General features: G+C 47.4%; 1 protein-coding gene across 1 annotated transcript in view; it reads right to left on the minus strand.

The window, feature by feature from the left end:
• Window positions 1-409: 409 nt before the first annotated feature.
• Window positions 410-20,159, minus strand: part of ELP3 (elongator acetyltransferase complex subunit 3) — an 89,379-nt gene continuing 69,629 nt past the window's right edge. The window contains exon 15 of the mRNA XM_054820511.1: window positions 410-2,418. Within this exon, the coding sequence (XP_054676486.1) occupies window positions 2,342-2,418 (77 nt within the window). The 3' untranslated portion in view covers window positions 410-2,341. The remainder of the gene's footprint in view (window positions 2,419-20,159) is intronic.

Consider the following 20,159-nt stretch of genomic DNA (forward strand, 5'->3'; position numbering starts at 1 on the left):
GGCCATGCTTTCAGACGCACGGAAGTGGTGAGCTTTTCTGGCCAGTACCTGGAAAAAAACCTGGGCTGTCAGAGCTGAACGCGTCAGAGTGATTCATAATTATGTCAGCAGTACCAGAACAACAAATTTTACGGAAAATTTTAAGGATTCTGCACAGAAATTGCATCCCCTCTCAATGCATCCCTTTCCATCTCCTCTGCTTTTATGGTGTCAGAAGCTTAACATGCCCCATTTACCAGTGTCTTGGAGGATGAAAAAATGGTTCCACAAATCAAGAAGCAACAGTCTCCAGCTCCCTTCTGTAAATCAAACGGGGCAGGAGGCTCAAAACACGCTTGAGGTTTAGGTACCAAGAAGCTGATCTGTGGTTTTCATTCCCCCCCCCCCCTTAAAACACAGGCCACCAGCCTTTACCTTCAATAATAAAAAACTTTATTGTCAGGTATTTCGGTTCTCCAGCAAGGGCGCGCGTTTTCCGCGCTGCCCGGGCAGCCGCTGCCTTTGCCACTTGTGCGTCAGCAGACGTCAGCGCGGTTCTGGCCACTGACCCAGCGAGTCGCCGTTCGGGAGCAGCAATAGATCACGGTGGCAGAATCGCATTTACTGCGCGGCACCGCCGCTGCCGCGAGAGCTTTGCTCCCGGAGCCTCTCCTCCTCCGAGTCAATCACGTGTGTCCGAGCGCTCGTTATTGGCGATGTTTCCAGAAGGCTCCTGACAGCGTTATTTATTAGAGCAACACCTGAAATGTCAACTTCTCTACAAGCTGCTACTCCGGATTTGAACCCTATTTTTGATTGAAATACTATGAAAAGAGAAGCGGAGGAGGTCAGAGCTCTGGCTGCTCCCTTCTGATGTTGTTAAGCGCAGCGGGCAGCACCAGGCACGCTGCTTTGGGAAACCCTGTGTCGCTGACGTCAAAGGACACCCCACCTGCCCTGCATGTCCAGGGCCATCCCCACCCCGCCAAAGGGCTGCGGAGAGGTGAGAAAGGGGCCGAGCTCTTTCCCCATCTTTCTCGCATCCCATCTCACTCTTTGCAAAAAGAAGCTTTAATATTTCTACCATTCCTGATAGAATTCCCAATGCCTGGAAAAGGCAACCAAGGAGAACCAGGAGGAGGATCTGAGGGGCTACAGGGCAGCCACTGCCCCACCTCCGTGCTGGGAGAGAGGGACCAAACCCTCCCTGAAGCCCTTCTCTGCCGTGGGATGGAGAGGGGAAGGGTTGGGAACAGCCAGGAGGGATCCCCCGGGGGCAGAACGTGCCTGAGCAACCCAAGCACCTGCTGGGGGGGGATGAGGGCAGCGCGGATGATAAGGGAGGGCCATGGGTGTTGTACAAAGGCCTCCGACGCTGCTACCACACGGCATCCTCACGCCCAAATCAATGGGTTAAGGGCTGGAGAAGCACCTGGAAATACAGACTAATGGAAGCGGAAGCCACCAGGACGGTTACGGCGTTGGAGTATGCCATGTGCAAGGAGAAGCTTGGAGACCAGCAGCAGACTTTTCCCAGAAGTGCACAGCGACAGGCCAAGAGGCAACAGGCACAAGTCGAAACACCGTAAACTCCAATCGGATATTAAGAAAAAACTTTTTCAACACGTGGGTGGTCAAATATTGGAACAGGGACTAGACACTGAACTCTCCATCCACATCCATTGAATATCTCCACCTTTGGAGATATTTGAGCATCATCACCCTGATCTAGTTGGACCTGCTTTGAGTGAGGCTGGAGCAGAGACCTCAGAGGGCCCTTCTAACCTCAGTTACTCCATGGTTGTGTGTCCCTGGAGAGATTTGGTTTAAATTTTAATCTCAATTCCTACCGCTAGCAAGGGAATGCCTTCCAATCCTCACGGCCTCCTACTGTAAAAGGATCAAAGGGTGTCGCTTGCGATGGACAGAAAGCAGCCAAGCCCAGCATAAATAAATACGCAGAAAAGGAATTCATTCATGTTGCACAATAACCCACACCATTTCAATGCTGAAACGTTAAAAGCCCGCTGATAGCATCATAGAAACAATGGACGTTTTTAGTTCACCTACGCTTCAGTCCTCTATCGCAATGCATCAGAGCCCACCCCGGAGATCCGGCGGGTTTACGCAGGTAACGAGACACGTGAAACGTCCCCAGCCTCTCCTGGGGCAACAGGCAGGTCTCAGAACCGCTCTCCCCAGAGAAGATGCCCTATTTGTTGCCGTGGGCTCTGGCATAAGCAAGTCCTTCGCGGTTGGCAGGTTTTGGTCTTTAGCTTACGTCCGTCACCTTGAGCTTCTTTTCCAGGATGAACCTCATCTCCTCTTCTCTCCTGGGTTGGGGTGAGGACCTCCTGGGCCATCAGTCCAGCTTTTTCACCATGTAAGGCCCTTCCAGCTCGTAGCCGATCTTCCTGTAGTAGTTCCTTGTGCCAACACCTGTGAAAAGAATGACAGAAAGGTTTAATTCAGTGTGTGACAAAAAGGTTTAATTCAGTACGATGACAAACCAGCTGGAAAAGGCAGAGCCGGGCAGGAAAGTCACTTCCATGGAGGGTCAGTGCCGAAAGGAGCTCAGCCTCTCCGAACAGTCAGCTCTGGGCCGCCCTGGCTGCCGTGCTGTGCCGGAGTGGGGGTGTTTACTCGTTAGCATCTGGACCGATTACGGTGTTTTTAAGTGGGGAAGTGCAGGAACATAGCTGTTCTATCTGCCCTGAATCATGCACTCTTTGTCCTGAGAAAGGCTGCAAGGCAGAGAGGAAACGACACAGGAACAATGGTGAAACGTGAGTCAAGACTTCAGAGTACCCCAGGTATAACAAGACCCAAAGACAGGCTCTTGAGAGGAGGCGGCCCAGCTGCAGGCATCATTACCAGGAACAGAAGGGCTCTAAAACCTGACAAACTGTCCAACGGCTCCTAGAAATGAGCTCAGCTCCACTTCAGATAGACAAGTGGGCTCCGCAGCCGCAATCCAATTTCCTCGTTGAAAAGGATGGCTCCGATCACCTCAGTTCGCAAACAGCCCCTTCCCTCTCCTTCCTCTCTTAATGAGACATCGCAGCATCCGCACGCAGGGTGAGCCCAGCCCCAGCGACCAAGGCTGCCTTGCTGCGGCAGGACAGGTCCAGCACAGCAGCCTTCCCCCTCACCTTATCTAATTACTCACAGATGCAGACATTAGTCATCAGGGGAGGGAGGAGGAATTCAGCATCACAGCATCATCGTCAGCGCAGCTGGTGGGTAGGGACAGAAGGACAGCTAGGACACTGCTCTCCATCAAGAAAAGCAGCCCCTCTTTCCTCTAATCTCATCCCTCCAGCCAGTTCCTGGAAATTGCGGTGCTTGCAAATGGCTCTCCAGGAATCGGCTGCATCTCCTTGGGCAGGGAGCGACCCGGTGCAGCTGGTAACCCCTTCCTGCCCACGCATCCCTGCGGCGATTTTACCCACTGCTGCTTTGACAGATTTGTTTAAAATTGCAGTAACGTGTTTCCTGAATGCACATTACAATAGTTACCCAACGGCTTAAGCACCACAGCTCCTGACAAACCTCCAGCCAACATCCCAGAGAACCACTGTATCAATTTAAGGTATGGAAAGGAGACCTGAAACCCAGACCTGAGATGTCCTCGTGCTCCTCATTCCAGCTGAGGCTGGGAAGAGCTTGAAAAACCACAAGGAACCCCAAACTGGGGAAGACCTGAGCAAATTTACTTCCAAGCAGTGGTAAAACCCCTGTGACATTGCAGCAGAGCACCGTGCTCAACTGAAAACATCCTGAAGGGACCCAAATTCACTCAGCTTCAGTGTGAACCTGAAGCCAAGGAAAAACTCAAGTCCATTGCACAAACGTCCGCTCGCCTCTTCCTGGTCTCTGCTCAGGAGGGTCAGGATCCTGGAGTAAACCATCACCTTTATCAATATCTTGACTAAAAAACGTCCTCTGGGTTTGTTAGCTGAGATGCTGGGGTATGACATACAGATTTTGGCAGTAAAACAGCAGAGCCACCTCCTCCATGGCCCAGAACAACTTGGTTAAAAGGATTAGCGAAATCTAAAGCTGAAGAACAACCCTCTTGGAGCTAAAGGACAACTGAATAAGTCAGCTGATGGTTTTAAAAACACCTTGATTAGAGTTATTTAACACTTCCCCTTTTTTTCTGAAGCCCTTGGGAAATGTGTGGATTTTAAAGAAGGCTGTTTAGGTTGCCTCGGAGCATCGTGTGCTGCGTCCATTAATCTCAGAGCTATTAAGTGGCGCTAGTTAAGCGCCAACTCTTCCTCGTTTGAGGGCAATGGGTTCAAGCCATTAACAAGAACGATGATGCAGTTGGCCGGCCCCGTGCCCCAGGGGTCCCACGCTGCGCCGCTTTGCGAAGCATCTCAGTCGTCATCTCAGCCCTGCTCGTAGCAGGAACTTCTTGCACAAAATTAGTGTCCTTCAACAGCAAAGTCTGCCGTGAAGAGGAGGCAGGAGATGCCTCAAGCTGAAGGGTGCAGGTGAAGATGCAGCATGGTTTCCCTGCTGCCCAGCCCTAACTTGGGATGTCTCGCTAGCTCCAGCGCTGCAGGAATGTTTTCAAGGCAAGAGGCTTTTGAGGGGAAAAGCTCTCGCCAAGACATCTCAAAGCTGCCGTTGGGTTTGTGTCCAGAAGCGTGAAAGCCAAGCGTCCAGGATTACGTCCCCTGGGCCATCAGCCTGTAACATCACGCTGCTGCGCAGCGGGATGGTGGCAGGCTGCCCAGGCACGGGGCGATACCTACATGTGGAAGCAGGAGAAAGCAGGCAGGTGTGGAGGCACCAGCCAGGGACAAGGACTTCTTGCAATCTCACCTGGTGTAACAGGAGTGGATCAGTAGATGGAAGCACTTGGTGCTCAAGCCCATACCTCTGTATTATATTGGACGGGCAGGTGACTTCAGACTGGATTTTTGGTACCCTGGACCGCGTGTCCCCACCACATGCTTGGTTTGAAGTTGGCCAAAGAGCCGTTCATTCAGTCCCCTCTGCACCCTCAGCTTAGCTCCTCTGCATCTGGAGCAAAGCTCATGGTTTAGTTTCCTGTGAAAGGAACTGCGCTTGAAACGCACCAAAGCCTCCCCGTGAGCCAAACTGATGCACAAGTGAGGATGAGGATGGGATTCGCTTCAGCTGCTCTAAACCTAAAGGCTAACAAACCCAGCCTACAATATTCACTAGAATGCCATTAATATGAAGGTATCTCCTCGTGGTCAGAGTGCATCAGGGAAATCAGAACGAGAACAGAGAAAGGGTGTTTTGGGATCAGCATGGCACAACTGGAAGAGAAATGGGGTGACAGCCAGAAACCATCCATGGCCACCTTCATCCACAAGAGAAATGCAACACAGCCGGCACTGCTAAGTGGAATAAAAGATCTGTGGGACACCAGTGACTGCTGATAAATCACACAGAAGGAACCCATCTTCACAGACATCTCCATTGTGAAATGATCACAACCTTGTCTGAATGCAAAGTCCAAAAAACCACAGAGTTGCAGGACAATACTGCTGGATTCTGATCACAAGGACAGGATGAACACGCAGTCCCAAGAAAATCAGAGCTATTAAAACAACGTGCCGTTTCATCTGCTCACAAGTCATTCTAGGGGTAAGAGCTGGAGAAGCAATTTGTCATGACCAGCACGCACTCAAGCATACCTGAAAGGAAGGTCTCCATGGCACAAGTTCTCTTCCCAAATCTTTGCTGCTCTAATTTACAGCAAACATACAACAGAGCTGGTGGGATTTGTTCAGGCAGCACCCTTCCCACTGCTCCAAGTCACACCCACGCCTTCCAGTGAAAAGAAACATCATCCAAGAAATATCATCCAAGAAATATCACCCAAGAGCGGAAGAGTAAGCCCAAAAGCTGGCCCAAGAAGCTTTTTGACTTTCAAAGCCAGAACTGGTTGCATTTCTCATTCTGGGTCTTTAAAACAGGGTTTTAAATTTTAAATATTGCACATCCAACTGTGCAGGGGAGCTTAGTTTGAACTCAGCAGAGCAGATTCCAATCACTCCCTTCCAGATTCACCACCAGTGATTTGGTTGAAGGGCCGAGGCTCCGATCACGCCTGCCTGGAAGGAAACCCGTGGCCAGGGGCCAGCTGAGGCTTTTTGGAAGCGTCCCTCACCGCAATCTTCAAATGACACATCATCTGGCAACGGCCGCTGGTTAATTTAATTGCCTTTTGTTCTCTTCTTTTGGAAGCATCCGAATAATGGTGAAGCAACGGTGAAGGCTACTGATAAAACCCCAAACCTGGCTTTTCACCATAACATTTAAACCTCAAAATTAATTCATTAAATAAGTAAAAGTCAGCCTGTAGCAGGGGACAGAGAAAGGTGACCGCAGCGTCGGGGTTAAACACTCTCCTGGCCCAGAAGGACAAGCAGTGGGCACGAGACTGCTACCCAGAGGACGGCAGAAATCAGATTTCATTGCACACGTGCAGCACCCCCTGCCCGTGACCTTTTCTGTGCAGAGCCCATCAATACGCCCTTCTGACTCAGCCCTGCCACACAGAAATATTGTGATGCAGCATCCGAGGCTGAGTATCCTCAAAGATTCCTTTCACCACGGCTCACTAGTCACAGAACTAAGTGAAAATGAGATTGTTTTCAGGATCATTAAAGAGCTACTAATAGTTCATAAAATTTCCATAGCAGAGACTTACTGAGGCACACGAGAGACTTATCTCTACACAGGCCTCCGCATCTTTTGGCAACGACTGAAATCTTTTCCGAAGATGCACAGTCAAGGCATATCGTGTCTCGCGGCTTCCTTCCCCCTCAAGATATTTCTTAGAAGCAGTTAGCGGGGCTCTGTGTGCAAGGCAGCGAACCTGAGTCAGCTGAACTTTCCAAATTGCCTCGATCCATTAACGTGCCGGCTGCAAATCTGGTGATAGCGAAGCCTCTTCCAGGTTTTTTTGGGGAGTAACTACCTGGATCCGTGCTTTGCCTTAGGAAGGGAGAACCCTGAGATCACCACGTGGACACCCGGATCGTCTGTAGGATCTCTGGCAAGTAGGATTATCCTTCAAGGGTGCTGAGAAAAGGATTCGTGGTTAGCGCAGGCAACAGGACAGGGAAGGGTGATGCTACGTTCACCCAAGCGCTACGGATTTCACCCGGAATCGGCAGCGAGTCTCAAGCCAGCCACTGGGATTTGGCACAGCCGACGTTGCTTCTCCTGGTATCAGAAAGGGCGTTCCCCCCATGACCACTGGTGTTGCTGCTGACGCAGCGATGCTCTACGAGGGGAACGCTCTGCCGTGGCTGGAATATAATTTTTGTGGTTTTGAAAAGGCACAGAGAAGGAAGCAACAAAAGCTTCTGCAGTCACATACGGTACTTCCACAGACATCGGTAAAACACAGCGACGGCACAGAGCCGGGCAGGAAGCTCAGAAGCCGCTTCTGTCACGGGACAGACCGTAAACATCTGCAGTTTCAACACAACTAGAAAAGCGAAGAAAGAAAACAAGAGCTCTGAGAGAATCTCCTTGGCCTCCAAGCGCGTCTCCCATGATCAGACTGAGGCTGCCAAAGCATTAGGAGGATTCAAAGGCCATCATTCAGAGATCACAAAGCTCACATTTTAGAGTCTTTCAAGACTTGGGGTCGGGTGACTTGGAGCCTGATGTCAGCGGTGAGCGAGCAAACACAACCCTCTTTTTACCATGGGTCTTGGTGGAGACTCAGGCTACTGAAAGAGAAGTTTTAGGTTTTTCTTTATACTCCTTGCTTTGACCTCCACCAAGTCCAAGACGACTCTTTGCCAGCTGTCAAACAAACGCCTTGTTGTGAAATCCACTCCTATCCAAAACCCACGCTCTGCGTAGGACTTCAAAGCAAAGCCGACACTCACCGGCACTTGGCAGCCACTTGAGCAAGCGTCCAGAGCTTGCTTTGGAGCAAGCCCTTGCTCTTCAAGTTGGCAAGACCTGCTTATCTGACAAAGGGTCACAGACTCACAGACTGGTTTGGGTTGGAAGGGACCTTAAAGATCATCTAGTTCCAACCCTGCTGCCATGGGCAGGGACACCCTCCACTAGACCAGGTCAAAACTAAAGTTTCCAAACACATAAGAATGGTAGGAAAATAAGATAAAGAACTTCTTCTTGTCTATCGTGTACTGGAAGCTGACCGAAAAACCACACGCCACATTTCTGAACGGATGCACGAGTTAAGAATGCACAGCAGATCCATCCGTGACCTCCGATGAGTTTGCTTTGGCATTCATGCTTTTCACAATGCTGGATTTTATCTTCAGGGAAAACATGCGGCTGTTTCCTGTGAATCACTACCAACCGACCGCAGAGGACGGTAACAATGGGGAAAAGGCAAAGGATTTGAGATAACCAAAACGCCTTATCAGCACCGAGGAAAGAGAAAAAAAAAACAAAATTCTTAACACCGCTGAGAAAACGTGGGCACGTCAGAGCAATTAGAAAAAAAATATTAATTTAAGAAACCAAGAAACAATCCTTACATCAATCCCTGCAGCAAAGATTTTTTTTTTATTATCTTTTTTTTAAGATTAGATAATTGACGACTCATTTCCCAAAAGTTCCTAAAGATACTGAGAGATAAACATCTTATGAAACTCAGAAGTAGGGGCTTTTGGAAATGTTACCCAGTATCATACAAACACAAGACTCCCAATTTTCAAGTTATCATAGAGAGGAAACACAAACATGCTCACTCTTCTTTTAAAACAACAGATTCTGCTGAGAATTACTGAGAACTACTAATACTTTGGCAGCCATCAGAAAACGTAATCCAGGCAATGCGAATGGAAAATAGGAATGTGATATTTTTATTATTTTTTTAAAAAAGATAATTGTAAATATTTTTATTTCAATAAACATACTTTAAAAACGGAGCACTGGAAACTCTGATAATTTTTTGTACCCATAAGCGCACGGCAGCGCCGGGGCCTGAAGCATTCTCGCCGCAGAGCGACTCCCCCCATGTGCTTCTCCAGTCTCTGGAGGGACTAAACCCGGGGACGGGAGAGTTCAGTGTTTCCTGACCTCCTCCTGCTGCAGGAACCACAAAGAGCTAATCAGCATCGCAGTTAGAGCTGTGATTTAAACATATCTTTACGGACTTACACAATTGTTAATATTGCTGCGTGTGACGCATTTCATAATCCTGTCTCTAGTACGGGCTAAATGATTAGCAGCATCAAAGCCACTAAGAGCAACTGTGCCTAACCTGTACGTAGTCTGTGGGTTGCTCTTTGTTGGACCTGGAAGAGAAATCTGCACCCGAAAACCTCATTTCTTTTTTTCCTGTCAAATGCAAGTTGTGCTTACTTCCTGCCCGGATTGCTTCTCAGAGATTTTAAATTACTATTTTCACAACACCTCTGTCTAGCAGGGAGGTGCTGTCATCGCCACGTCCCAGAAGAAGAGCCAAGATCCCAGGCAGCTGGGTAATTTGTCTGAAATCACAAAGCAAGTCGGTGATAAAAAAAAAAAAAAAAAAAGGGTTTTGAAGCCTAGGTCTCCCTTCATCAGCTCAACAGCTCACTTCCCTATTGCAAAACACTGATGGCCTTTCAGATTCAAGACTGGATTGTTTTTGAAGCCGTGCCCCACAAGCAAAAAGCCCTGAATATCTCCAGCAGCCCCAGCCTCCCACGCAAAAGCAATCCCTGCTCCATTTCAACCCGCTCTGGATTTGATGCGAACGAAGAGATGCAGTCCCTTTCTGATAGAACTGATCCTTCCTCCAACTTGTGGTCAGCTCTTGGGCTTGATAAATAAAAACGAAGGAAGAAACCACACTGCGTAAACAGCACAGGAGACCTTGACTCTCCCTTTTGCAACTTAACTCTTTATACAGTACAGCTTTAATTTAATTTAATTTAACTCGATTTAAATCTAGAATGGCATGGTCTAGGACCTGGCCAATTTAACTCTTTTTCTTCCTCTTTTGCATCTCCCACATGAAAGGCAGCAGCCCCTCATTTACCTTTAGTCCTTTCAAACAGATCTCTAATCTAGCAAACGAGGTCCAGGGACCTGTCCTACCCCTGTCCCCGGCTGCAGATGGAGCATCAGCAATTACTTCAGAGGAACCACCTCAACTTTAAAGGTCAACTCGAGCTGTAACAGCAGCCACACTGACTCACCGGCAATTTCAAGGTGAAAGAGAGACCAGTTCTACTAATTTGCTGGGGGAGGTCTGCGAAACACCGAAACCCACCAAATACTATTTAAGGGGGAAGTTTCTGGGGTGACACTACAGGGTGGGAGCCTGGCACGCTCGAGTGCTTTGTGGGGTACAGATGCACCAGCCCCGCTCCGGAAAGGTATTTTGTTTGTAAGGATTATAGTACCTTGATAGAATAAATTTAGTGAACTGCTCGTGAAGCTTTACTGAAACAAAGCAGCTATACCGTATTTCCTCCTATCCTGTCACACTGCAGAATTTGTGTGTTGGTGAAGCAAAAAGCAAAAGCTTTATCATTAAGAAATGGATCGCTCGGGGATTTTCTGATTTGTTCTAAGGCCAAATCTCAAACCCAAGACTCTCGCCAATAACTTTTTTTTTTTTAAATAAAAACAATTAAATAAATGGTAAAATTAAAGAACTGATTTTGCATCATTCAACTTTTGGGGTCCCTCTTCGCACACAGGAGATGCCCTGTTTTTAAATGGCAAGTCTGCAGCCAAGACCCATCCTAAAGCTTCCAGATGGTGAGATTACATCTCATTGATCTCTTTATTATAGAAGCAATATTTCATTAATGACTACACAGGCCTGCCCAAACCCAGCTGCACTGAAAGCATCCACTGTCAGGAGAGAGAAAGCCACCACGCCAACACCACCTTTAACTGTGACAGATGAAGCCAGAGGTGACAGATCTTCTGACCCTAAACCAAGCAAAATTAGATATTTAAGAGCTTCTCTTACACTTTAACAAAGTGCTGCTACTGAGGATTGAGAGAGATGGGGACAGTGAAATGTGTCTGTTACTCAACCCCAAATTTCTTGGGTTAAATGTTTGCAAGATTTTAGATCTACAGGCTACGTAATGTCTTGAGGCTTCTTCCAGAGATGGTTGCTGAAATATCCAACCCAGCTGGTAAGGTATTACCGGGAGTTCGGGGATTTAGGATGACTCACCAAGCATGTGAGGCATTCACGATCGATTTTCTTTCCTATGGAGATTTTAAACGCCATTGAAGAAACACTCAGCAATCTTGAGAGTGAGCCTACCAGTCATTAAATCAGCAGCGTCCCCATATATCTACTTTATCACAGAACCACAGAATGGTTTGGGTTGGAAGGGATCTTTGAAGGTCATCTAGTCCAACTCCTCTGCCATGAGCAGGGACATCTTCAACCAGATCAGGCTGCTCAGAGCCCCATCCAACCTGACCTTGGACATTTCCAGGGATGGGAAACCTCTGTGGGCAACCTGTGCCAGTGTTTCACCACCTTCAGCGTAAAGACACAGCACATGGCTTCAGGAATCTGTTTCGGTACCTCTCCAGTGCAGGGGTCAGAAACCAGCCTTCTCCTCTGAACTCTCCCTCTTACTCATCAGAACAAGAATGAGATCATTAGTGTTAGAAATATGATGTCTCTGTACCAAAGAACAACTTAAAAGATTCCTGTAGATCTACAATTTAATAGTGCAGATTGCTACATCAGACGTGAATCGCTTCTGGTGAGTAAAAGTAATGTGAGAAAAGAGCAGAAAGACCCCAGGTGCCTACCAGGAATCCCCGCAATGTGTTCCTGTACGCAACAGGCACACTCAGCAGTTTGGGTGGCTCCACCTGAAAGTTATTACCACAGGTATTTTTAATAAAAAGCATCAAAACACTGAAGAAAAATAGTGCTACAGCGAGAATGACTGGGCAGGGAAAAATCCTTTATGATCTCTTCTTGGTTTTGCTCTATTGTCCCTCTTGCAAGCTGCTGATAGGGTTCCTACAAGTTCATGTGCTTGTCTGGACCCAGCAGCAACACAAGCGGAGAGGGTCACTCGAACATCAATTACGTTTGCATCTCTGCAGTGCAAGGAGGTCCTAAAAAGGCTCCAGTCTGGCATATAACGAATTAATACAGTTAATATAAGTCACTACCAGCTAGCCTCTCGCTTCCAAATTTTGCAGACAGCACCGCTTACCTGCTCTGCAGAAATACCCTTCAGCTTAGTTCTGAACAAAGCACACCGAGATGGGCGGTTAATGAGGGCTGTGCATGCTATGGGCGATTTTTCTCCAGCTTCTCCCCAGCTACTCGACTTCTCTGATGATCCAGCTAATGAAGCGGGCCGGCGACGCTTGACATCACCTGATCCTCCACGCCTACCATTCAGAAATCCATCCTGCCTTCCCATCGCCACCTTCAGCCTCGGCGCACTCAGGCGTGAAACATCCCTGGCCTGTGTCCATGTTAATTTTCTACTTGACAGAACACAAATAGAAACCTGGTCTGGGGGAAAACTGATCATCTTGCCGCATAGTAATTAGCTTATAGCAGGGGAACGGCAGCGGTGCCAGACCTCCACACCGCCGTGATAAGGCTGCTACGTCACCGGGATGGAGCGAGGCTACAGTGAAATCTCGCTGCAGGGAGACATTAAACTACCGCTTCAAAAGATGAAGCGTGCTGGTGCGGATTTGGCTGCGGTTCCAGACACCTCTCCAGTCTTGGGAGTAAATTACCAATGAGGCTCGTTTAAAGGCTTCTAGAGATGGCGTAGGCACAGGTGACAAAATGCCTGCAGTTTAACGGAGAAAGGAAAGGGTGCTTATTAATGGGCCTCGGTGCATCCGATTCGAACAGGGCAAGCACCTGCGATAGGGGAATTCAATCTCATCCCCCAACCCTGAACAAGCGTCTTCTGTACAGAGATAAGGAGACAATCCTGTTGGTACAAGCCAAGCTAGTCTGCTTTTCTAATGCCAGCATAAACAGATAACGCTGACAGACGTCACAGCAGATACTGCAGCCAAAAAAGCTCTTCCGTGCAACAGCACTGTATTTATAGAGCTAGCTTTTCGTGTTTGAAAAGCAATTTGCAGTCTTAGAGCGCATATATATTTGGTCTGTGCATTCCTGGTCCTTGCCCTTGGAGTAGCCAGCAGCCTCACCTACAGCATCTCAGCTTTCAGATTCACTAAACCAAGGAGGTAGGTCCCCTGCTGCGACCCGCACGCTCGTCAAGGACAGTCAGTGAGATGCCAACCCTTTAAGGACGACACGGCAGTATGAAGGTGCTGTCCTTCTCCTTTTGGCAGCTGATTTAGGCTAGGTAGAGAGGGATAGAGACAGCTACTCAATAGCTCGTTACCTTCAATTCCTCTGCTGTAAAGGGAATACTCAGCGGCAGCTCCATCGTACCTTCATACAAGAAACTCAGGTTACGGAGTCAAAATAAATAAGCCATGTACTGTTAAATGCCACTGGTACCGAAACCACCACCCTCTGCTGTGTCCATAGAAAATGAAGTTGGAGGCAGCTACCTGTGCTCTGCACGTGCCAGCGGTGTAAAGTTTAGAGGAAAGTGGCTTTCTCGCACGTGTGAAGGGCGCACAGACGCAGTGGTGGACAGTACAACTAGAGGTTTGGAGATGATAGCATTGAAAATCCACACGTAACGCCAGCCGCTATCCCTAAGACAGCAGGAGACATATCCTTTTAAAAAAAACCAAACTCACAAAAAAACTCCAACAGCAATGTTACGTGCGGAGTCAAAGCAAGATATTTTGGTGCCAGGACAGGATGTGAGTTTGGCACAGCCCCAACGCTTCTCACAAAGAGGAGCAGGAGATTAAGGACTTGGCGAGGAGCTAGCAAAGCATAACAGCCCAGAGCGTACTCGGAGCCAGGAGGAGCGCGGTGTAGAGCCAGGCTGCCCGGGCGCAGGCAAGCTCTGACGCGTGGACGTCTTGTGTCGGTTATTGCTAAGCTGCGTGTTGGCACGGGCTGGCCAGAGCCGCTCAGGTATCGGTCTTCAAGGTAGAGACATGAAGGCCACGAAGCCCAACCAGAAAGACAGCAGCACTGAGCAGATCCCATCGCTGGCTCAGCTCTGGGTCGTGTGGCTTTCTCCCTCCTCGGGCAAGCACCCGGGCTTGGCCAGCAGTGCTGGGCACTTCCAGGGGCAGTAAGTCCTCATGAGTGATCTTGAACATGTGTGTGCTGCTACGTTGGCTCGCTCGCACCCTTCTGTCTCTGCAGACCTGCTGATTACAGCCTCTCTCCAGCTTTCCTAGATTGCTATAACAGATGACGCATGCATTAAAAGAACAGAAATACTCGAAATGGGAACTTTCCCCAAACTACACCTGCATAGACATTATTTATGTTCACAAAGATTATTTTAAAAGGAGGTAGGGAAACATTTCTGCCACATGTTTTTCAGTATAAAGTGTAACTGCGAGACTTTAAAAGAGAAAGGTATCAGTCTTGTAATTTTATTGCTCTGGCGCTTCAAGTAATTGTAAAGCACCAACTCAAATTTCTCTGGTCATTGCTATTGCCAAAGGTAACCACCAAAATCAGAGGATGACATCAGAACAAGTAAGTTGCTGCTTAGAGGAAACACAAAGGACCCACAACGTATGAATTTGTTTAAGCACATCCAGTCAGGAGCTCTACGCTTCTGTCCTTTAGGAGGGGGAGGACCCAGGACTTCTAATATTTCAGAATTTGTTGTATGTTACATTTCACATACTCATCACTGGTGCTGTTTTAAAGAAACAGTTTGAAGTACTCGCTACAGGATTAGGGTCAGAAGGGGCTAATTATGGGATGTCAAGCAGCAAAGTCAAAACAGTGGCGATAGGAACCCTCAAGGAGACAACAGGAAAGATTTTAACGGAGGACTGTCCTTCATCCACCTTCACTTGGACCGAATGATCACTCCTCTCAGGCTCAAGGTACACCGGCGAGGCAGTACAACCGACCCAAAAAATCTCATGGAAAAGGACGGGGAGATAAGTTTATCAGTTGTTACAGGCAGACAGACTGGCAAGGCAGAAAAATCCCTCGAGGGCTATCAGACACAAAGGCACCCTCTCTGACTCCAGAAGTCCTTGGGCAACAAACGGCCAGAGGCCAAAAAAATGTTTGCATGCCTACCCGGCATTTACTCCCTTCCCCAGACACCCAGCATCGGCAGCGTCAGAAATGACATATTGATCCGGCCCGCTGCAGCCTACTCGTAGTCTTTGGGCAGGGGCAGAGTCTGAAGCGAATATGCTGCAAGTTGGACTAAGAGACAACAGGCACGAAGGCTGCGTCGTACGTACGCCATGGGAGGAATGCAGGGAATCAGTGCAGAGCTCGTGTGTTCGTCTGAAATCATCCTCTGGAAGCCGCGCGGTTTCTGACAAAAAACCTGTAGTTGAAGTCACTGCACGGGACCGCTCACCACCAGCTCCCAAAGGGGACCCTGGCAAGTGCCAACACCTACGGACCGCAAAATGGGAGATAGAGCCTCAAAACAGAGCTCACAAAAATCCCACCCCAAACAGAAAGAGATACAGGTCTGTAACTTGAATGGTAAAAGAGGACAGGAAGGGAAAGCTTCGTTAGGGATTGGAGTAGCATGATCAGACCAAAAGGAGAGAAAATCCTGAATACAGAATTCAAGCATTGGCTATTGCCAAAAAGGAAGAAACAATTATAAATTCAGCAAGTTTACGAGCTCGTCCACTAGCCTCAAACACCAAGGTGCCTCATGTTTTCAGTGCCTAAGGACTTGTGGACATCAGAGGAGTAATGTGTTTAAAATTGTTTTAGCATAATTTAGGTTTGGGGGGGCTTTTTTTTTAAAGACAAAAAAGATGCAAATTCAAAGCAGGTAAAACTAAAAGCAAAAAAAACCCCAACAAACACACGCCACAAAACCAACAAAAGGCAAAGAAAACACACATGCAATTACAAATGCTGGAAAATGGAAAAACAGACATTTCAGATCAGACCTCCCCAGAGCACTGAATAATGGAGTGATGCCTCCAGGGTCTACCATTCAGCTACCCAAGCCTGCATACTAATACACTACTCACATCAGAAGAGTAGAAAGGCACCACTCATGCAGAAAATTACCTTAAATGAGCAACGACTTCATGATAAACAAGCCACTCGCTTTTTTACTTTGCTCTTTGATTTAGGTGGAGGGGGGCACCTCCTCCCTACTGCTAAGGAGCAGACCAGCACCCCTTCTGGCTCTGCACAGAAACCTTGCAAGCAGGCCACAAACCCACCTCGTTATTGTGAATATTTAATTCTGATTGGTTTGGTCAAACGTCCAGATTGCATCTTTTGGGGGAAGAATGGACCTTGCAATCTTACCAGCCAGGTTCCAAAGCATCAGGATCACTAGCATCCAAGCTTTAAATAGAGCAGAGAATCTGCACAGTGGCAATACCAGAGGTGTAACTACAGCATCACGCACAACACGAAACCAGAGTATCTACGGCCGACATTGTTTCCCATCCCATCGGTACCGTAATTTCCCCATGTGCTGCCAGAATCCAAAATGCCCTTCCTAACCTGGCTTGCAAGCGCTCATCTTCCCTTACGAATGTGCTCCTAGTGCATTTGTCACTGAATCCACAGTCGATGAAATGCAGTTCTCCCACCGGTCCTCTTCAAATGAAGTGATATTTCACTACACAGACCACGAGGCAGCTGCTGTACAGCCTCGCTGGCTTTTGCATCATTCCCCGGTTCATTGCCTGTGATGACTCCTGAGTGCCTGATGCAGGGGACCTCAGATTTTCCATTGTTTGAAAGTAACCTTGCATGGGTTTAGGTACTGTCCTTATAAGCAACAGCACTCCTGTTAAATCCTGCTGCGTTTTTCCTTTTCTGTCCGTAAATTAAATATTCCTAAGAGCAGAGAAGACAGGTTCAGCTGAACCTCTTTACTCCAAGAACGGCAGGGAGAACAAAATGCTTTGGAAAGAGTCCGTTGGGAAACTCTAAATTTTTTTTTTTTTTTTTCCTAGGATTGCTAACTAATGTGCTCTGAAGAAGCGCAGGAACTGATAACATTTGTGCAGTCCTGGTTTGAATGTGCTTTTAAAGGAAAATCTGCTCAGTGTCTCATGAATAAGTCCGCCCATGACGCAGGGATAGGTCCTCACCCTGCGCCGGGTAGGGTGATTGCAGCTGATGAGGTGCAGAATGCTACCCAGATGGCAAGGTGAGACTGGTAAACCAGGGAGGAGCGTTAGTCTTTCTATCACAGCCTGTAAAGACGAAGAAAGCACACCGGAGATAAGCCTGCCTTAAGCCAGAAGTAGATTCTCAGCTAAAGCAGCAGCTGAAAAGCTGGACTGCAAGCGTGCGCCAAATTTGGGTTATAAACACAACAAAGATGAACCCCACAACTCAACGAATTCTGCACTTGAAGCCTGACTAAGAACAAGCTTTAAGCCCTTAACCCCTGGTGCAGCCTTGAAAAGGAGGATTATCACTTGCGGGCAGTGTACGAACAGTGCCAGTCAGAGAGGAAGATTCCCATGAAAGAAAACGATATTTATTTTTAAATCCCTGAAAACTGCTATTGCTCACAGCTCTGATTCAAAGCTATTTATACATGCTTGTATTACAAGTCACTAGGATGGAAATCACCTTCATTTTGTCATCAATCTGATTTCTAAATACTTCCTACCCAATCTAATTTCAGAATTTGTGGGGTTTTTAGTTGTTTGGGTTTCATAAACTTGGGAACAGTTTGGGTTGAGATTGGGGAAAGGGTTGTAGAAAAAAGGAAACAGCATGAAGGGGGTATCCCCACGCATTTAACTCCTGCTCCCTAGACTTTGCGTAGGGTTTGTCTTACTGGTTCTTCCTCTGCCCGCTCCAAGGAAAGCTCCTGCAGACGGAGACCACGCAAAAGCCTTTAACAAATCAAGATAGGTTCCAGCTTCCCAAAAAATGCTCAGCTGGGACGGATGCAAGACAGGTGGAAGCCTCTGGTCTGTATTACGCAGAAGTTAGGCCACATTATAAATCTGTATTTGTAAGGTATATGATGATTTGTATATATAAATATAAAGCTTCCTACCAGAACACCCTTGCAGAATGCTGGCTGTTGCAGAAGCGTCCTTGCTTAAGGACAGCGATATTCCTGTTCACGCCTGCGCCAAAATCCCAGTTAATACGCTATCAAGCCTGTTTTCAAAGCTGTTACATTATTAAACCTTCAAAATTGAAGTTCATTACGAACTAGAGGATTGTACACAGCAGCTATTCCACAGCACCAATCCCCTAGTACAGGTTTATCCTTGGCTTCTTCCAAATCCCCCTAATTAATTTTTTTTCAAAGGCCATCAATCTGAAGCAGACAAACATCAGAGAGTCAATTCATTAACATTCCCATATTTCCACTTATCTTGGACCACTTCTCTTATTAATAGCTAGTAAGATTGGCATTTCTAAAAATAACCAACCAGAGCTGGAAGGAAAACTCCCGGGAGCCCTCCCAAACGCCATCAATCCTCCCAGCAATACTTGGGAGTCTCGTCCTAAGGTCTCCCGAGTACACCCTGGCAGTTGGCAATCTCCAAGGCAGCCCATGAATCAACATCCAATATGAACTATGAGACGCTGATTGCTCAAGTAATTTATTACTTCTAGGGTGACCAAAAGGCTGTTTACATGAGGAAATTAGGATGCTTTAGAGTACCGTTGAATGCGCCCTGAAAGTTTACCTCTGATTTATACGCCAGCTCAGTTTCTCTCCCCGTAATGTTCTTGATCGCAGGTGAATTTAACACTGCTGTGATGCATCGGGTTTACTTTTAGAAAGTTCTGAACCTCCGTTTTCTCCCTAACTGCAAAAGGCGAAGGCAAGAGTAGCACAGTTCCCTTAAACACATGAGACAGTGTGCTCGAGCAGCACCAACAGACTGGGAGATGAGTCACCGACTGTAATGAACAATTTTATCTCTCATGGAGACTACAGAAAACAGGTGGTATTAGTTTAATTTCTATTCACAGCCTTGCGATTGTGGATTCCTGGCTGCTGCAGCATGCTTAGGAGAAAGATGTTGGGATCAGTCACCCCAAACCGATTATTATGGTCCTACCGATCTTAATCAGGAGGCAATCATGAATTACTCACTTGTTTCCCATTTGCATGTTTGTATCAAGTGATTTTTACAGTACTGCCTGATAGAGAATATAAAAATGCGAACGCTTCACACTGAAATACGCCACTGACTCACCGCTGAGGGGGAAGGAGTTTTAGCCCTCCTTGAAGCAAGAAACGGGCAAGCACAAGAGACGACACCTGACCTAACGAAGGGGACATTTGCAAGGCAGAGAAATAACGTTTAATTAAGAGTATTGACTAGGTTATACGTGGGAAGGAAGCAAGCGGAGGGGAAAAGATGATGCCTGAAGTTCTCCAGGGAGCCTGGACAAAAGGAAAATTGGCTCTGGCAGCTAACACGCTCTGCCACGGAGGAAAGAGGTTTCTGATGAGCGAGGCTCTAATGGACACAGCCTGAGATGTCAGGAAATGTTGAATACTACCTTGATCAGGATGGGCAGCAAATCAGCTGGACAGGAGAGAGGCATTTCTAATGTAACCTCACTAAAAGCAGATTAGTCATGTGGTGGGTGGGTTTTTTCCCCTTTCTTTCCTGTTTTTCATAACCACTTGTAACTGTATTGCCTGCTTTTATGTTGTACATACATATTTTTATCTGAATTTACCTTACTCTGGCTTGAGTTAAATATCTTCAGTGATCAACAGTACGAAGCAAGGCTCTGGCATACAGCAGGATACCGGGGAGCGCCCAGTCGTTTGGCGTCCCAAGGAAATGGGCTAAACCAAGTGGTATGAGATACCCCTACTCAAAGCCAGGGTAGGGAAAGTTACAGAAGATCATGGAATCATTTGAATGGTTTGGGCTGGAAGACAATCCCCCTGCTAATTTCTAATCAGAGCTGAACCTGAACTGATCTTAGAGATAAGCCCGTCCTATCTTAAAAACACATATATTTCTTACTGAAGAAAACAAAAAGAGAGTTTGCTACTGAGACGTAACTTTCCTAAAAATTGTTAGAGTACAGAAATTCAACCATTCACTTTGTTACTTTGCTAGCAGGAGCCCTGAGAAGGTTTCGGCACTGCCCCACGCACGCAGAGTGTATGCAA

Source organism: Grus americana, chromosome 3 (assembly GCF_028858705.1).
Source record: "Grus americana isolate bGruAme1 chromosome 3, bGruAme1.mat, whole genome shotgun sequence".
Lineage (NCBI taxonomy): Eukaryota > Metazoa > Chordata > Aves > Gruiformes > Gruidae > Grus > Grus americana.